Source organism: Acinonyx jubatus, chromosome B4 (assembly GCF_027475565.1).
Source record: "Acinonyx jubatus isolate Ajub_Pintada_27869175 chromosome B4, VMU_Ajub_asm_v1.0, whole genome shotgun sequence".
NCBI lineage: Eukaryota > Metazoa > Chordata > Mammalia > Carnivora > Felidae > Acinonyx > Acinonyx jubatus.
In genome coordinates this window covers 86,258,052-86,278,019 of record NC_069387.1, presented here as the reverse complement: position 1 = coordinate 86,278,019, position 19,968 = coordinate 86,258,052, and the positions used below count along the sequence as shown (strand labels likewise).

Genomic DNA, 19,968 nt, shown 5'->3' with positions numbered 1-19,968 from the left:
CTAATATTTTCTATTTAAGATAGAATAACAGTTTATATATACGGTATACATATACACACACAAAAAGGGAGTCAAATGTATAGACTGAATAATTTTGAGGTCAAAACTGGTACGAGTTAAGTGACAGTCAATAAATGAGAAGACATTTCCACCATAAAAATAAGAAAATTATAAATACAACTTAGGTTTTTTTTTTTTAAAATTGGGATAGAAATATGTACAACAAAATGTATAAAATGCAGTTTGTTTTACTATTTATTTTTGAAATTGTAGGTTTATGTTATCTCTTATACTAATCTCATATCTTATATGATCTTTTCCAAATAGATAAATTCACATTTGAATTTTAATAAAAAGTTTACATAAGTTTTGGAGAATTTTCTTTGGAAAAAGCATGATTTACTTATTTCTAAATTTATCAAATTATGCTTCTGACACATATTAATGTATTCATTCTCAAGAAATTATTTCCTTTGGTAACTAGAGCAACCAGTAAGTAAGCCAGAAAAGTAGAAATGATTGGGTGATATCTCAAAAGAAAAGAAAAGCACATAAAATATAGAAAGTACAGATTATAACCCTTGATATCTGGGAAGATGATATAAGCTAAACAATCAAAAATCCTAAAATTGACACATATACTGATTTTAAGCTGGTTTAAGTTTTAGTACGAAGTATTACTTTATAGATTTGCAACCATCTAAAATTCATCTAAATACCAATCTGCAAATATCCAGAGAGTCCAAAGTGTAGAAGGGTAATAATAAATTGCTTTGTGATGAATGCACTAATTTAAGTTTCTTGCACAACAGACTCTATACCTTATAGATGAGACCAAAGGTGAAATCTATAGAGTCCTTTTTTAATAATCTGAAGACATCTGGCTGTGCTCCCATATAAAATGCCATGAGGAACATGCACCAAAATATGATCAAAATCACTTTATTTATGATTGAGGCCTCTGGCTGTAGCTTAATCACTACCATTTCCCTCTGTTTCAGTGGGTTACAAGGAACTTCATGAGTGTCTCACCCTTGCACTACCCATGATTCTCCACAATAGTACGCTAATATGAAAATATTTTTATCATTATGTTATTATCTGGGTTCAAAAATTAGTAAGGAAAATCTCGTGGAGATTAAAGATCTATGGTCTTCAGTCTCTCAAATCCTTCAGAGACAACCCACAATCCTCCAGCATATCTTCAGATAGCCTTCTCTATTTCCAAAAATTTCAACTTTGCCAGTCTAACTCTCTCATCCATTAGGCTGAACAGACAATCTTGCTTCCCTACTTTCTGAGGAAGTTAGATGCCTCTACTTTCTGTCCAACTCTCTCGCTTCACATCTTAATCTTATCTGATTCTGTTACAGTTTGGTGAAGGATGTAACCCTCTTTAAATCCAAGGTAATTATTTTTGATCCTAAGCTTTGGATTTAATTTCCTTCTGCCTTGTTGGAGACTTACCCCATTAAGAACCCCTACTCTCTTGTTTCTCCTTGTATCTTATCTTTTTTTTTTCCCACTCAGCATGTAAAAAGGGCCAATTCTTTCACCCTTTTCCCCCACATCACCTCCCAACTTTTACACTCATTTCCTTCTGTATCTACTTCCATTCTTCTGATCTGTCCTTGCAATTAAGCTTAAGTTTCTACTCCTCAATCCTCACTTACTCTTCACCCTTGTACAAGAAGTCTTCCTACCCCAAAGAGCCCTCAAAAAGTTTCTTAAAAATTCAAAGGATTCATAGTATTATGTACCTTATCAAGCCTTTCTAAAGTTAAACTATGTGAGGGGCACCCAGGTGGCTCAGTCAGTTAAGCTTCTGACTTTGGCTCAGGTCATGATCTCACGATTTGTGAGTTCGAGCCCTATGTTGGGCTCTGTGCTGACAGCTTAGAGTCTGGAGCCTGCTTTGGATTCTGTCTCGCCTTCTCAAAAATAAGCAAAAAAAATTTTAAGTTAAACTATGTGATACTACCTTTTGTTTTTTGCAACTTTCGCTTCCTCTGCTCAAATGTTACTACTTCACAGAGTTGCTAATTTCTTCTTCACTCACTGTTCATACTCTCCAATGATATTGTACTTCATACCAATGATTCCAAAATCTGCATCCCAGGGCCAGTCCTCACATCCTTAAATCATATTTCCAATTCCTACTAGTCCATGTCAACTTGGTTTTTTCATACATTTCAACCTCCATGTTTACTCCTTCACTAAGGGTCCTTTAATAAATGTCATCAATAATTTAATTTCCCAAGCCAGAAACCAGAATACTACCCTGTATTCCTCCTTTCCTTACCCCATAACATCTAGTAACCAAGTAACTTCAGAAAAGTACCTTATTTCTGTACCTCCCCTCCCCTATCATTTTTGAGTGGCATAGATTATTGCAATAGCTGCCCAACTTGTCTTTCCACTTTAAGTTTACTGCTTCCAATTTCCCTTCCATTCTGCTGCCACAGACATTTTAAAGACACAAATATGATCATGTTGCTCATTGCTTAAATCAGAATTCTACCACATAACAAAATATAAAAGCCTTATATTTATAAAAAGTGTTGTATAAAGTGCTTTCATGTTAATTAGTTTATAGTTAGAGTAACCTTTCCTTTCTTTTTTTATTTAGTTGATGGGGAAACCAAAACTCAGAAAATGTGACTTACTAATGAAATACAACTCTACTTGCATACATGAGTAATGCAAGGCCTGTTTTCATTAAGCACTCTAGTTTTCAGACTCTAAAGTTCAATGCTTTTTTTAATACATTAAACTTGATTACAAGTCCCATTTAATAAAGACCTAAAGATGTTATAGATGCTTAGTAAAACCACGTACCATTCCCCTCTTTACGAAACAGTAAGCGTTGTCCTAAAACTGAAATAGTAGAGGGACATCATAATGTTATTACCAAGCTATAAATAAAAAGTGAAATACTTATTCAAAAGGCATAGTTTAACAACTATTAGCCATTTTACGAATTAAGAAAATAAGTATTTTCAAAGTGGGGCATCTTTGGTAAATGTTAGATCTTTGCCTATCAAGAATTTAGTAGAAAAAGCCTGAGTGTTCACACTACGCCTATATGAGAGTCACACTTTCATGTCAATTAAGGCTACACAAAAAGTGAACACCATCTTTCTTTTAGGAGGTTTTCCAGAATGGTAGGTGAATACTAAATCATGGGTGAATTTTTTTTTCACATCTAATCTCAATTTGTTTTCATGCTTAGTTTTGCTTACAAATCTTCCTACCTCCTGAAATCAGACTGGAATATATATAATTTCTAAATTTAGAAGAGAGAAAGAACTAGGCTATAGAGGGTATTATGTTAGGTGAAATAAGTCAGACTAAGAAAGACAAATACGGTATGATGTCACTTACATGTGGAATCTAAAAAACAAAACATTAAAAAACAAACAAAATGCAGAATCAGACATATAAATTCAGAGAATAAAGTGATGGTTGCCAGAGGGAAGTACTAAGATTAATTCTCTCATTTAATGACATACTATTGATAACATCTGGAGGTTGTGTGATGAGGAAAATGGGTGAAGGTAAGTGGGAGATACAGGCTTCCAGTTACGGAATAAATAAATCCTGGGAATAAAAGGTACAGCAGAGGGAATATAGTCAATAACATCACAATAGTGTTGTATGGTGACAGATGTTAGCCACACTTGTGGTAAGCAGAGCATCATGTATAGAGTTGTCAACCACACTCGAAAGAAAAAGGACTAGGCCAAAATCTTCTAACATTACTTGCTGTGAGATCTTAAAGAGGTTAGTGCTAAAACCTTTAGATTGTTCAACTTAGAAATGGCAATTCATTTATTCACTCAATAAATACTAAACGTCTACTACATATATACTATTCCATATTCCAAAATAGCCAAGGTCCCTATATTCACAGAATTCAGAGTCCAGTGGAGGACACTAATTAAGTAATTAACATATGTAGTAAAATACTATAAGTGCTGTGAAGGGAAAGTACTGGAAATTATGAAAATATACAAAGGGCTCCCTATTCAGATCAAAGGAAAGCCTCTTTGAAAAAGTAACATTTTAGCATATGAATAGAAGTTATTTCAGAAAGAGTAAGAAAAAAAGCTATCTAGACAAGAGGAACAGCATGTGCTAGGACCAGAACTTTGGGAGTCTGGTATGTTGGAGGAACTGACTAAATGATGTTGGAGTTTATAAGGGGGTGGGGGGAGGTGGGGAGAGAAATGCTAGTCAAGGCTAGAGATGTAGAATGGACTCAGACTGTACAATGCCTTTAGGGTAATAATAAGGATTTTATCCTAAGTGTAACAGAAAGCCGCTGTAAGATTTTTAGCAGGGAAAAGATATGATCTGATTTACATTTCATGAAGACCACTGGAAATACCTCACAAGATTACTGGGAGGATCAAATACAAATCAAATCTTTAGTGAGTAAAAAACTTACATAAAGCTATAAGTACTTCAAAAAGGTCTATATTATATTGTGCTAAATATCTGAATGCGTGAAGAAAAACAAATTGTATTGTGGTCTGGATGGAATAGGTTTCAGTGGCTCCAAAGTAGCTGGGTCAGTTTTAGGACCCAAAATAAAGTTAATTTTAAGACAGTCGTCAAATGCTGAAAACCTACTATAAGAACTAAAATGGCCAAGTTTCTTTCTTCTTCTTCTTATTTCTTTTTTTGGTGGTGGCAGGGTAAAGACAGAACTCTAAAAGTTGTTTAGTGTTTTTATGCACGCTGGAAGCAAATTTAAGGAAAGATATATAGGGGCCAATAAATGAGAAATAGTCTTAGACACAAAGAAGTTTAAAAGCAGTATGAGGCAATGAGGGAATCTCAGTAGCTGCGTTTAGGAAATCATAGAGCTAATGAATGCATAGTTCTTTCTTTTCTTTTCTCCATTAGTATGTTTATACTTACAACTTTTAGATAAGCAGTTCCTCTTTGTCTAATACTGACATAAATATGTCATTTATTTTCTAAAAAACCCACCTTTTTCTCTGCAACATATACATAAAATAGTAATTCTTTTACCACTTAGAAAATACACACATATTTCAGCCTAATTCAACGTAGCACACAATTTCAGAAAAAAAATGTATAACTATTTATGCAGAATTAGCAGAATAAACAATTCTCGATGCTAATTCACTCTAAGATTCATTCTCTAATTTAATGATATACTATTTAGATTACATTTACATAGCAAGAACATAAAACCATTTTTAAGACTAAAGGAGGTATCGATAATATCTAGCATTTTAAGCCATTATAAACCAGATAATGTACAGGCTTTTTAAAAAAGTACCAAACTATAACTCAGGATTTCATTGTTTCAGTTAAACTTAACCAAAGAAAGCTATGAAGTCCTTTCAAATAAAACAATGGCTTGATTAATCTCTTTATATCTTCATTTTAAATTTCAAGCATGTCCAACTGATTTTCTGCTTTGCACATTAAATTCATCAGTTAGCAAGAACCAATTTTTATGACCTCTTTTTACATCTAAACTAAGATTAAAAAAGGAACTCAGGAAGGAGGCCAAGTAAAATTGTGAAAGTGAAAAGAAAACCCAGAGAATGGAAGAAAATTTTGCAAATCATTTCTCTAATGAGGGATTTGTATCTATAACACATAAATTCTCAAAACTCAGTAATACAAAGACAAATAATCTAATTTAAAAATGGGCAAAGGATCTAGATAAACATTTTGCCAAAGAAGGTATACAAATGGTCAATATCCATATGAAAAGATGTGCAATATCATTAATCATTAGGAAAATGCAAATCAAAACTACAATGAGATACGACTTTATATCCACTAAGATGGCTGTAATCAAAAAAAGACATTAACAAGTGCTGACAATGATGTGGAAAAATTGGAACCCTCATATACTGCTGATGGCAATGTAAAATGCGGCATCCACTTTGGAAAAGAGCCTGTCAGTTCCTCAAAAATTAAACATAGACACCCAGCAATTCCACTTCTAGGTCTGTACTCAAGAGAAATCAGTTATATCTACCCAAAAACTTGCACATGAATGTTCACAGCAGGATTACTCATAAGAGTCAAAAATATGAACAACTCAAATTTCATCAACTGATGAAGGAATAAGTTCAACGTGGTATATTATCTATACGATGAAATACTATTCAGTAATAAAAGGAAATGAAGTACTAATACTTCACGGAAGAAGCCAGACACAAATATCACGTATATGATTCCAAAATAGGCAAATCTATAGAACAAAAAGCACATTAGTAGCTGCCTAGAGCAGGGGGATTTGAGGAGAAACGGGGGGAAGAAGGGAGCTGCTAATAGTTACAGAGGATTTGGGGAGGGGTGATATTCCAATACTAATTAAGGTAATGGTTGCACAATTCTAAGAGAATACTGAAACCCAGTAAAATGTAAGTTTTAAGTGGGCAAACTGTATGATATATGAATTACATCACAATAAAGCTGTTATTTACTATTAAAAAGCGATTTTTTTTTTTTTTTTTTTTTTTTTTTTTGAGAAAGAGAGAGCGCAAGTGGTGGACGGGCTGAGAGAGAGGGAGACACAGAACTGGAAGCATGCTCCAGGTTCTGAGCTGCCAGGAGAGAGCCCGACATGGGCTTGAACTCACGAACCATGAGATCATGACCAGAGCCAAAGTTGGATGCTCAATGGACTGAGCCAACAAGGCACCCTTTTCTTTTCTTTCTTTTCTTTTCTTTCTTCCTTTCTTCCTTCCTTCCTTTCTAAGAGTAGAAGGGTCATATATGTGGATAGGATTATTAGGGATGATTCTACAGAAATTGGTGTTGAGCTAGGTTTTGAAGAAAGTCAATGTCAAGAATTAGTAAAATGTACTTGAAACAATATGAATGATGTGTAAAGCCCTATGATGCAGAAATCAGTAAGTAATTTGCAGGAAATGGGAAACACTATCAGTACCAAAAGCAGAGCTATGTAAGTTAGAAATGAGACTGCTAAGAGACTAGAAAGCTAAACCAAGGAGAGAGCCACAGAATATCCTACAGGTTCCTCAGATGGAAAACAGATGAAAGTGCTATTTTGATAAAGCTATCGCTTCCTGATTTTAAAACTTCAAAGTATTCTTCTTTCAAAAGGTGCTTCCATAATATGAGTATATGGCTCAGTTTTAAATGAGCATCATGCACTCAGTTTAAAATGTGGGCTTTCCAGTTGACTATCTAGCTTGGGAATCTTTGCTCTACCACTGACCCAAGTGTGACTATGTGCATATAACTCTGTACCTCAGTTTCTCTATCTGCAAAATGAGAACAGGTATAAAGCTCTTAACACGGTAAATGAGTGATAATTTTTGTAACCATCACCATAACTATATGATACATGTAACTATTCAGCTGTACTTCTCCAGAGAATTAAGCTTCTACAGCTTGAAACCCATTCAAATTTATGAATATAAATTTTCCATCTATATCAAACATAAATCTCCTGTGATTAAACTGTTAAACTTGGTCAATCTTTTTAAACATAGTTAAATAATATAAAACAACCCAAATCTTCATATTTCTTTTACTATGATCATTTTACCTCACCATTTTTAATCTTTTTTTTGGTAACATTTTACTCAAGGAACTTCATGCTCTTTTGACTCGGGTAATTAATTTGGTCTTTAATGCTCCAGGTTTTGATTTAACTGGCTCTCTAAAATTTAGAATTTTAGAATTTTTAGAGCCACTCTTGGACTTGCTTGTGAAAGTCTTTGACTTCTTTCACGAAGGAGGTCCTTTCTATGGCTGCTTCTGCTACATGATTTTTCCTAACAGTAAGGAATTATCACATTACTATTTGGGTCTTCTCAAAACTAAAAGGAGAGAAGGGACAGCTAGCTCTCCTCCTCAGGGAGAAGAAAAGGTAGTCATTACCCTCCTTTTCAGGGGGAGGGCTATAAAGAAACCATGCAGAATCTTACTGACGGAAGTAGTAAAAAGTGTTGTAGGCATAACCAAATACAGGTTAATCATACAGAGGTTTTCTGCCTCCTGTTAAAATCTCACCTTCTTTTCTTCTTTTTGAGGAGTTATTCATTAGGCCTTCAGATATGTCATTTAAACTGTATCCAAAACTGAGGTTACTTACTACCAGTCTTATTCTATGTTTCTTTAGTAGTGACTTCTGTGTAAACTGGATGATAAAACTGAAAGGAGCTCCTTCCTGTCCCTTGTTTAAAGAATAGATGGGAAAAGAGTGTGGAGAGATGACTTCTATGGAAAAAATATAAGATATAGAGTATGAATTACAGTGGAAACTAGGGAAATGAAAATAAAAGGCACAAACTGAACTGAGTCAAGAAGAAAAACAACTGTTTTAGTAACTGTTGAAAAACTCTATAAAGGAGCTAAGGAGGAATAATGATTTAATGAAATACTATTTGCAATATATTTGAATAGTGACAGCATGAGGACGTTCCTAATACTAAAGAGATATTGATAATACCTAGTATTTTAAATCATTATAAACCAGGTATTTAAACCAGCTCTGAACTCTTCAAAGCATCTATAAAACGAGGTAAATAAGAAAACTTACTCTAAGTATAAAGCATTTACAACAGTGAACGACACAGTGTTAGCATTCAATAAATGTTCACTAGTGGTGGCATTACCACCTGTGAACCACATGCAAATCAATTGATTTCTCTGAGCTCAGTTTCCTTACCTATAAGAAAGGAATATAAATACATACTTGATCCTTATTTTAAGGACTAAATCAGATAATGCAAGTAAACACCTTCATTGGTTGTTCTTAACCTTCCCATTATCTCCTTGTTAATATGTCTGATGGCTTCAATTCACTTTTATCAATAATCATGGCTTATTAATGAAGTGATTCTCAAAGTGAGGAATAGAAAAATCACATTAAACTCATGTAATAAAATGGATATATCTAATGACTAATATGGCAAAACTGATTGTTCTCTTTGCAGTAATGCTACTTGAACCATCAGTTTTCAGGAAGATGTTAAAGAGGGATCAATATTTTCACTGTCTTAATTCAAAAGTCTTTTGACTTTGAAAATTCATGAAGAGTTGTTTTTGAAAAACAAAATCACTTGGTAAATATGGAACATAAAATACCAAACTTTCATATTTGCATTTCTGGGCTGGGCTGTTCCTATGGATTCATAGTCCAAAAAGGGATCCTCATGTGTTTGTGGTTTACTATAAGCCAACACTTTTAAAATACAGGCAAGGTAACTAAAACAAAAATATCCTACAAGTTCTTCCTGTCTGCTTGATGTGTTATTTCTGTAAAACTGTATGAGAAGGAGCCATACAGCCTCTAATAAAATGTTACAATTACTGATAAACAATTTAAATTCAAAGTTTCAACAATAAATCATCTCAATTTCTTTATTTTAAATAAACTTCTGGATCAAAATAACATTTATTCTACATACTGAGTTAATCACCCATTAAACTTTAAATGAATTAAATTTTCAATTTCCAGGAGAAAGACATTACAATTTTTCTAAATACTACATATCTAAACTGAACAGTCGGAAAAGACAAGTTGGCAATAAAATGGTAGAATTCTGCTACTAAATATAAAATAGATTCCATTTAAAAAGAAAACATGTCCTTTTTTTTTTTTTTGCCTTTTTAAAGTGGGACATTTTAAAATGCATCTTCAAAATAAGAGGCAGTATAGTACAGTGATTTTAGGGCCTGAATTAAAGCCCCAGACCACTTGGGTTCAAATCCCAAACTGAAAGGTATTATGCTGAATGAAGTAAGTCAGCCAGAGAAGGACAGATATCATATGCTTTTACTCATATGTGGATCTTGAGAACTTTAACAAAAGACCATGGGGGAAAGGAAAGGGGGAAAAATAGTTACAAACAGAGAGGGAGGGAGGCAAACCACAAGAGACTCTTAAATACAGAGAACAAACTGAGGGTGGATGGGGGTGGGGGAGAGGGAAAGTGGGTGATGGGCACTGAGGTGGGCACTTGTTGGGATGAGCACTGGGTGTTGTATATAAGCCAATTTGACAATAAATTATATTTAAAAAAACAAACAAAAAAACAAATCCCAAATATATCTCTGTGTGAATACTCTGAGCCTAAGATTCCTACAGCACTTTCACATTCTAGTGCCCTAGAATCGTAGCAGAGTAAACAAGTTAACATATGTAAGTACTTAAAACAGTACCTAGCAGGTGGTTTTTAAATGTAATATAGGGGCACCTGGGTAGCTCAATCAGTTAAGCAACCGATTTCAGCTCTGGTCATGATCTCACAGTTAGTGGGTTTGAGCCCTGTGTTGGGATCTGTGCGGACAGCTCAGAGCCTGGAGTCTGTTTCTGGTTCTCTCTGCCCCTCCCCCACTTGTGCTCTGTCCCTCTCTTTCAAAAATAAACATTAAAAAATTTTTTTAAAAATGTAATATTATACAGCGTGGCCTGACACTAATTTCTTACTATACTTATGTACAAGCAAGATTAATACTTGTCACAAAACTATTTTGTAAAAAGAACATTTAATATTTTACATGTGCTAATGGGGCAAAAAGGATAGGATTTTGGGGGAAAAGCCTAAATGTCACTAAACAGATAAATGAAATCACTGACTAAAAAGCTCTGGATCTTCCTGGCAAATGAGGTACATTAATTTTGGACTAAGAACTTAGAAGTGATTTAAAAACTTATAAGAAGGCTTAAATTAGGAAAAATTCCCTTTCTGGATTTTAAGCAACCAGAATGTAAAAAATATGCTTTAATAATGTCACTATTTCTGCCCTTATTTTCACCAATTTACCAACACTAAAAAAGCAGTTTTGCTTTCTGGTTTCATTTCCTGAAAATGATGTGACATGTACCCTAATTTAGTGGTTAACACTTTGGCACAACTAAAATTAACATTTACAGTAATAGTAATGAAAAGAAATTTTTAGCAAGCATTTAGTAAACAATCTGGAGGTTACACTGATTAATAGTGCTCTTCTACATTATAAACTGATTTGTCATTCTAAGGTATTTTCTGTCAGTGTCAAAGTTTCAGAAACATAAGAGACCATATAAAATAAAGCCTCAAAGATTTCTAAGTAAAAAGAGTAGGAATGCAAGGAAAACTCTAAAACTGAATGTCTCCTAATGTGAAAACCTTGATCTGATGGGCCACTCCTTGCCAGCGTATTTAAACAAAAATATCATACATATCATGTGCAATAACTCCAAATACAAATTAAAGTTACTCTCTGAAGTTATCTTAAACCTACTATAGTTATTAGGGTGTATACAAGAGTGACACACAGGGACACCTGGGTGGCTCAGCTGGTGACTCCTAATTTAGGCTCAGGTCATGATCCCAGTGTCCTGGGATCAAGCCCTGAGTCAGGCTCCATGCCTGCTAAAGATTCTCTATCTCCCCCTCCTACCCTCTCTCCCCTGGCTTGCCCACGCTCTCTCTCATTAAAGTAAAATAAAAAAAATGACGCAAAATTTATATTTGTAAGTTAGCTATGCATTACCATAGACTGTACATAAAAGTTAAAATCACACATAAAAATTAGTGAAAACGACTGGTAGAGAAATAAAATTTCATAAAAATGGGGAAATAATGCGATGATTTTGATGATATGTAGTTATCTGTTTATTTACTTATATCTCCAAAGAGAGTAGTCCGTAACCCAGAAATTGTCTTAGTAAGTCATTTATTTAACTACCTATCCCCCTTGACTAGGTTCCTTTATCCCTAATATACTTAACATGTAACATACTTTAAACAAAATTTCCTCTTCTCTCCATGTCATGAGAAGCCACCAAGTATTTGAAGGTTATCTTTCATTCAATCTAAACAATTTTAGTTTCTTTATCCTTAGTTCTATAGTTACTAAATTCTAACAACCTTGTTCATGGTTTTCTGAATATCTCCTTTGAGCTAAAATACAGATTAAGAAATAGCATTATAAGACTACTTCTTTACTCCTTCTAATGCAGATCAGTGTCACTTTTATACCTCACTTTTTTAAGAGGTATAATTCTGCATCAATTTTGAGTTGTCACTATAAAATCTAGTATCAAAGTTATAAAATTTGTTCTTCCTCATTTCAGACTTGTGCAACTTATTTTCATCTATAGAAAATCAGTCTGCAGATTAAAAAAATCATTTACTATTTACAAATAAACAGAAACTCTAGTTTTCAAGCAGAATCAAACCTGTACCCATGCTTAAGTGTTAGTTACCGAGCAGACTACTATGAAACCCGTCCTTATCCAAAAGTGCTCACAAACTACTTAATGAAATTTATTCATTTTAATTCCCTTGACCATAACATCAAACATTAGTATTAAACTTTTAAGAATCAACTTATGGTAAATCTTCCATTTTTTCTCATTAACCCAGGTTTTCCAAGATGGTTCCACACATATATGAAGACAACGTTCCATCTACATATAATCCATTTCAGTTATAAAATACCAGACTGGATTTGCCCCAATAAGCAAAAATGACTAATCTAAAGATCTTTTAAAAAGACATCAAAAAGAAATAACTTTTTAACAAGTTAAAAATAAGTTTGAAAGAGTCCCAAAAACATGGGCCCAAGTAACAACTAAATTATTAAATATCTTTACCAGTTCTGTAATTATGTGTACATAATCAAATTTGTACTTACCAAATTATTCTCCTTAAAGCTCTGAATCAAACTGAATCTGAACTATTTCCTTTTTTGACAGGTTTCACCTAATTGCAAATTAACTGCCTTACATATAAACCAAACTGGTTTTTGCAAATCCCCAGTACTATCCTGTTCCTGCATTCTTTTTCCCTTTAACTAAGGAGGGTAATGAATTTGAGAATAAAATTTTTCACATTCTACTGTTACCTAAAAATACGGTCATCAGTTTCCTTTTCTTTAAAATGAAAGCTTTGAAAAGACGCAAATTTTGGACTTCCCGTATTCTTTTAGATCTTTAAAATGTTTTATAATAACTTTGCCAAAAAGCAAAAATACTTTTATTTGAGAAACATTAAACTTTAAAAAGTTTAATGCCCACAATACACATACTGTTCCTATCACCCTATGGTGTCAACACCACCAATTATTACTCAGTATACCAAAAACACACATTAAAGAGAAGTAATAGCCACATGAATAAGAGGCATATTTAAATTTTAGATTTCTATTTCATGGAAGTCCACATTTATCTTCCTATGAGGTGGTAATTGGCTAGGTGAATCAAGAATTTTTAAGCGTAGGAAGCAAGAATTACCTTCAATAATCCACAGACTAAGGTAAACTTGTGTCTCAGGAAATACCCAACTTCCACACAAGAATAAACATGCTACAAGCACTCCAATATGAACAATAATGACGATTAAATCATCCAAAGAGCGTATTTTCTGTTGTACTGCAACAAGTGTATGTTTACACCCTCAGGGATTTTTATCATATAAGCACAGAATGGAGCCTCACAAAGTAGGAAAACAGTACCAAGACTTAGATCAAAGTACTAAAATTCAAGTCCCAAGACTGCCATCTACTAGCTTAACTTGAAAATGTCCTAATACTACAGCATTTTATTAGAAGTAAATGGCGGTGACAAGAAAGTAACTAAAATTTAATGCTATCGCATAAACATAATATTTCAGAGCATTTCATTGAATCAGGACAAAAACCCCATAATGACATTATTATTGCCCATTTTTCATAGATGAAGATACTGAGGTACAACGATTTAAATTAACTTTCCTCAAAGTCACACCGCAGGTTAAGTGGTGAAAACAGTGACCTAACTAGGTCTAAATCTTATGTTCCTTCCAATAAGTCATAGAGAAGGTGAAAAAACACTCTAAATAATATACCAGCGATATGGTGACAATGGGACACGAAAATAATGGTTACCACTGTGAAGGGGAACATCATCCTTCTTAATAAACAGAGCACTTGCTCTTCACGCTACACATTCCCGTATCTAAGTTATTCTGAACGCCACTTGCAATGGCCGACAAGTATTAGAATGTATACACACTTCCTTCAGTTGTTTTAAGGATATCCTTTGGTATTTCATAAGTCTGACTATTAGCAAGCGACTTAAGCCTCAAGTGGACTTATCTACTTTTTGCAGGCCTGCGTTATCCTTCAAACGAGGAGAGAGCTGCGCTTCTAAGAGAAATGCTGCCGGTTTCCACCAAGCCTCCCCGAAAGCACAAGACCACGTGGTACTCCTCATTAGCCTAAGGATCTGTACTCCTATCCCTCCTTTTGACAAGGACCTGGAAACTAGGGTTTCTTTCTCTTAAGTGGCGCCCTGACACATGCCACCTGTGTAGTAGGAACCGCAAACATCCTGCAGCCCGCCTCCCGGAAGAATACGAGCAACAGAATAACGAGGAACTTGAATGCCGACAATGCCGGGAAAAGGAAACGACTGGAGGAGGAAAGAGGGTGAGCTCTTGATCAGCCGCGGGACCTGGACCTGTCAAAAATTCGGAGACTTACGCCGAAGGACTGTAACCTATCATTCGGGAAGGCCTGAGGTGGGAGCGGCACTACGGAAGGAAGGAGGACGGAAAGGAAAAGAACTGAGTGAGTCGCCTGTCGCCGCTCCTCGCACACCTCTCAGCTCGCCCCGACAAGCCACGAACCCTGGCCCTAATCTCGGGTCCAATCTTTGCCCCAGCATTTCGGGAGCAGCCCAATTCTTGCTGCCCAGCGCGGCGGCCGCCGGACCTGCCCGCACCTGTCACTAGCGAAAGACACCGGCCCGCAGTTCCCGCCCAGTTCTCCCCCATCCTCCCGCAACCACGGCCACCTCAACGCCTTTCTCTCACCAGGTGTCCCCTTTCCGGAGGGAGGTTTTGAGCAGCGTCGCGATGTCAGACCGCTGGATGTCCAGATCCGCCGCTCCGCCTTCCGCCATCTTCTTCCACTAGCGGTAGCGGAGGCGGCAGCGACGGCGGCGGCACACCCCAGAGCATTGTGGGAATGGCGTCCCGCAGCCCCGCCCAGTCGGCAGGTCGAAACCAAAAGAGACGTAATGGGGGGAGGCACCTCGGGACAAGAGTTGGTCCCCGGGGCGGACCGAGAGCGCCGCCGTGGTCTGCTGCCCCCCATCGGCCCCCGCCCGTTCAGCATCTCGTCTTGGCCTCCTGTGGCCCGGGACCGCCAGGTTTTATGTCTTGTCTGTGGGACCCTGGGTCCTCTGTCTCTAGAGCGGTGCCACCGCCCCGTCCATCCTCGACTTCTGCCTTCCCCTCCCTCTTTCTCACAGACGGCTGAAAACCCTTATTTGCGCATTCAATCACGCTGGAGGGTGGGGTGGGGCGGGGGGCGTGGGGACGGCTAAGATACGGCAGGCAGAGAATTTTAACCATTCTGAGACACCAGTCTTTAGGTTGCTAGTCGCAGAACCTAAGCTCGGTGAAGTTTGGCCCAAACAAAGAGCAATCCGAAACCGAACACTTGGCCTCGATGCCCTTCTTGGACTCCTTCCTGCCCTCCTACTCCTGTTGTAGGTGGAAACCTTTTATAGGCTCTTTGTGACGCCTCCCCAGGCACACCCAGACGCCAAACTGCAGTGAAAAACATGTTCCGATTCCTCCGTGAACAGGGTGTGAAATATGTATCAAATAATGCCAGATACTACAGAGGAAGAAAACGTGCAAGAAAGCCTGTATCTCCGATGTTATAAAGTAACATTTTCTTGACCACACCTTCCCAATGTGTGTATATCTGAAATATGTAGTAATAGCAGCTTTAATTATAGCCAATTATATTACAAATGGGGAAATCGAGTATCAAAAATCAAATGCCAAGGTCACACGGTAAGTGGAGAGGTAAGTTCATAACCGAGGTTCCAAGGCCCACGTGCTATCTGTCCACTAGAGCACACTGATTACCTCTTTTTTTGAAATCCCGACCTGAAATATAAACTGAGCTGCACTGGGTTCGTGTGTGTGTGTGTGTGTGTGTGTGTGTGTGTGTGTGTGTGTATTTTAAACCTCTGAACACCTAGTGGCTAGCATAGTGCTACCTAACATGTAAGAACCACCTAAATATTTGTTTCAAATGAATTGTGGCAAAACTGCTTGAGTGTTTCCAAGCATGAGGTCCAGAAATTTGACTTTAGGATAATGTAAATGATCTGAAAAGTCTAGAAGATGGATAAGAATTCCTGCATGATCTCCCCTTTCCCATTCTTAATGTCTACCCTAACTCATTTGATGGGAATATAATAAAGATGAATGCAGTTATGCTCATAAGAAGTACTGAGCCCTTCCAAATTAACGTAGTGTATACTGGCATTATGATGTGTGTGTATCAGCATTATGATTGCTTATTTTCTTCATAATACTATTTTGCATTATCATGGCATCCTTGATTTGAGAGTCTTCAGACTTTGAAGCTTCCAGTTACTGCTATTTCTTATATTATTTGACTTTCTTTATGAAGGTTAAAAAAAAAGTTTCCCTACCCATGAGTACCATCAAAGGGTCACATTTCCCCCCTCCCGCCAACCCCTAAAAGACAACAAAGTAATTTTCCAAGGGGAGGCAGCATGATATAGGAATATTGGAGTCATGAATAGGAGTTAAAACCTCACCTCAACCTCTAGCTCCAAAGTACTCAACTTTTCATTTAATCATAAAATTAGGAATAATAATACCTATCTTAAAGGATTTTTATGAAGATTAAATGGAACATTTTTATTGCCTGGGACATAATAGCTAATCAGTAAACACTAATGTTTACCAGTGACATGATGAATTGTGTAGCATATAAATTATATCTCAATAAAGCTGTTGAAAAAAATTTCACAGGCTTTGAAATCAAAACCATGCTATCATTGTATAAACATAGCTTCCATTGATTATTATTTTTATTATTTATTTTTGAGAGACAGAGACAGCATGAACGGTATTTTATAAACATAGCATAATTGAGAAGTGATGCCTCATGCACACTATTCAGTTTTCTTTCAAAGAAAATGCATATTTGAAATATTGAAGCCTATAACCATGCAGCAAAGTAAAATAATCTTTCCATTTGCACCATGTTCAAGGCAATGAGTTAACTGGAACATACATATGTAAGTTAAATGTTAATTTGAATTATACATCAGATTTATGAGGTCATTTTATAGCCCTAATTAGTTGCCTTTGGAGGCAGGAAAGAAATAACAATTACAGTATTTTATTTAATAAGCACTTATAGAGTTCCAAGACCAGTTCTAAGCACTTTAAAATATTAACTCATTCCTCATAGCAACCCTGTGACATAGGTATTATTATTATTATTTCCATTCTGTAGAGAAGGAATTGAGGCAATTGACAGAACTAAAATTTGAAACCAGTCTAGCTCCAAAATCTAGAAGTTTTGGGTAGGTTTTAATTTTTCTACCAATCTTTACAATCTCTCCCCCCCCCCACCCTGCTTTTTATTGAGAAACAACTGACTTGTATCACTGTGTAAGTTTAAGGAGTATAGCATGATGGTTGACTTACACGTATTGTGAAATGATGATCTTAATTATAGCAGTCAACTTTCTAACACCTCAGTTTACTAATTTATGGAAATTCTGCTTGTTTTACTTATGCTTCTATTTTAAATTATGAAGAGAAATAAGATATTATTCATAAACATTGAATTGGTTAAAGTCCACTTCCTTTCTGAATGAGTAGTAATTGATGAGAAATGTAACTTTCTCTTGAATCATACAGATAAATGAATATAAGCCAGGACTTACATTGCTTATTTGGAATCAGTGTCTTGATGTTTCCCTTAGTCAACTTTGTAAGAGTGTACTATTTGCTTGGTGATTATCATTACATCTTCAGACTCTCTGCACTTTTCTTGTCCGCTAAAACCTTAACCTAGGGCTTTGAGAAGGGGAGAGGAGTATGCTGAGAACTTATGAGGCTTGATACGAACCAAGTGTACCTTACATAAAGGCAGAGTAGGCTTTGAAATTAGAGATACTGTAGGAAAGGTTCCTTGATCTTCTGAATAATTCCCCTTTCTACTCACTGATGTTTATATGATCCCTTTCAGAGAGTTTCTTATACATGCCAATTAAGAGATAGGACTTCAAATGTAAACCTTTGGGAGAGAGTGAGGTTTAAACCTGAGGTTTCAAGTGAGAACCAGTTTTCAGCCTGGGATGCACCAGAGAGAGAAGAAAAAACACTGTGTTTTTAAATAAAGTGGAATGGAAGAAAATACTGAGAAGTCCAAGACAAGTTTTGCCTACTTCACAGTATTGTTTGGTGCTGGCTACATGAGTCTAAGGAAGACTCTTCCAGAATGAGCACATCCCTGAAGAGAACAGTGATTGATACCTTGCTGTCTTTATTTCTCAAGTCTTACTATCTTTAGTTCTTCAATAAGCAGTGTTTCACTTTTTCTTTCTACCTTCTTCTTCCTCTACAGTTATTTCCTCTGATAACTCCCTTTCCCTCCAATTTTATTCACTACTCTAAACCCTTCATTCTTTTCTCTTTTGTACTTTTATAGTTCCCTTCTCCCTTTACTGGCTCTCTAAATAGCTAAAAGGCAGTGGAAAGGCGGGGGAGTAGTGCAAACACCAAAACAGCATGTAGTAAAGTGCTTAATCTGTTAATGATGTTGTGCAACTTGAGATATGAGTAAAAATTGTTAAGTGCCATTATAGTTTTTAAAACTTAAAAAAAAAGAGTCTCCTTATTTCAGACAAACGTTAGATCCTGATAAAGAGAAAGAAAAAGTAGTGAAATGAATACACCGTCTTGTACAAAGGGCTAGTATACATGAATTTTGAGTTTGGCTCAGTGCCACTAATTAGCTGGGTAACCCTGGTCAAGTCATTTAATCTCTTTAAACATTAGTTTTCTCATTATAAAATAAGGTGATTAGACTCTTCCAGGACTAAAACTCAAATGCTTTCAAGGGTTAGACTATGTAACTATAAATGGGTGAAGCAAATCTGTTGTAAGATGGTACGAAGTTGTGGGAATTCTAATGAACTGTCTGCTCCAATGAAAGTTATTTAAATTAAAAAAATTAGAAAAAACAAAATTATATCTCCTACCCTAAAAGATCTGGAAAGTCACATTTTAACATCAGCATGAAGTTTAGGAATTTGATTATCTGAGTTGCTGCTTGATATTCTCTTTTTGGAAGCACACACAAAATGCTCTGAAAGCTGACACTACCCTGAAGGTTGATGTCAGTCTACTCCATAGTAGATACTCACTGAATGGTAATAGAACTAAACTGAATGAAATCAATAAACAAATCAGATAGTCTAATCAGTCTAGAATTCTATCATCAACAACAAAACATCCTTAATACACATAGTACATTCTATGGTTTGTAGGAATTTTTAAATGAAATGTACTTGCATGGTGGGAAACTATTCCAAGAAAGAATTGGGTTATCCTATCCAAGCAAGAGTGATATAGATCGAATCAATGTTGCTAGTAGGGATAATCTGCCTGTTTTATACTTTGTTATTTATATTTACTGACAGATTTCAAGGTTGATAAAGAACCACTTCATGGAAAAAAAAAAAGAAACATTAAACAGCCTCTGAGTCCTTTCCCCAACTTCATAATAATGACTGAACTTTAGAAAGCAAAATTATTTTAGACATGCTGATTTTTTTGTCTTAAAAGACAAGTTAAATCACAACAAAATATTGATCTTTATATACTTGATTGTTTTTACTTTATATCAGTTTTGTGCAAGAGTTTAAAAATGTTTTCTTTTATGCTTATGGATTTTGGAAGTCTACACATCCAAAGTGAAGGAGATAGTTGTGTAATGATCTACTGATTCTGTAAGTATATAGATTCCAGAGAGATTAACTTTGTTTTCTCCCATGAGAGGACTGAATTATTCAGATTTTCTATTTGGTCAATCCTTCTCTTCATTTTGGCTTAGATAGCAAAAAGATTTAAACTGCTTACAAAGAGTCTTAGAACAATATAATGGCAGGTCTTAAAGGAT

At 35.8% G+C, this 19,968-nt stretch overlaps 1 protein-coding gene across 5 annotated transcripts in view; it reads right to left on the bottom strand.

Annotated features, from left to right (window-relative positions):
* USP15 (ubiquitin specific peptidase 15) overlaps window positions 1-14,976 on the bottom strand; it is a 117,582-nt gene extending 102,606 nt beyond the window's left edge. For 3 of the 5 annotated variants that reach the window (XR_008300300.1, XM_027071360.2, XM_027071361.2), the window contains exon 1: window positions 14,814-14,976. Coding sequence is in view for 4 of the 5 variants with exons in the window: in XM_027071360.2 (XP_026927161.1) it covers window positions 14,814-14,902 (89 nt within the window). In the remaining variant the exon portion in view is untranslated. The remainder of the gene's footprint in view (window positions 1-14,813) is intronic. The other 2 variants (XM_015079518.3, XM_015079519.3) reach the window with 1 other exon arrangement.
* Between the last annotated feature and the right edge of the window lie 4,992 nt (window positions 14,977-19,968).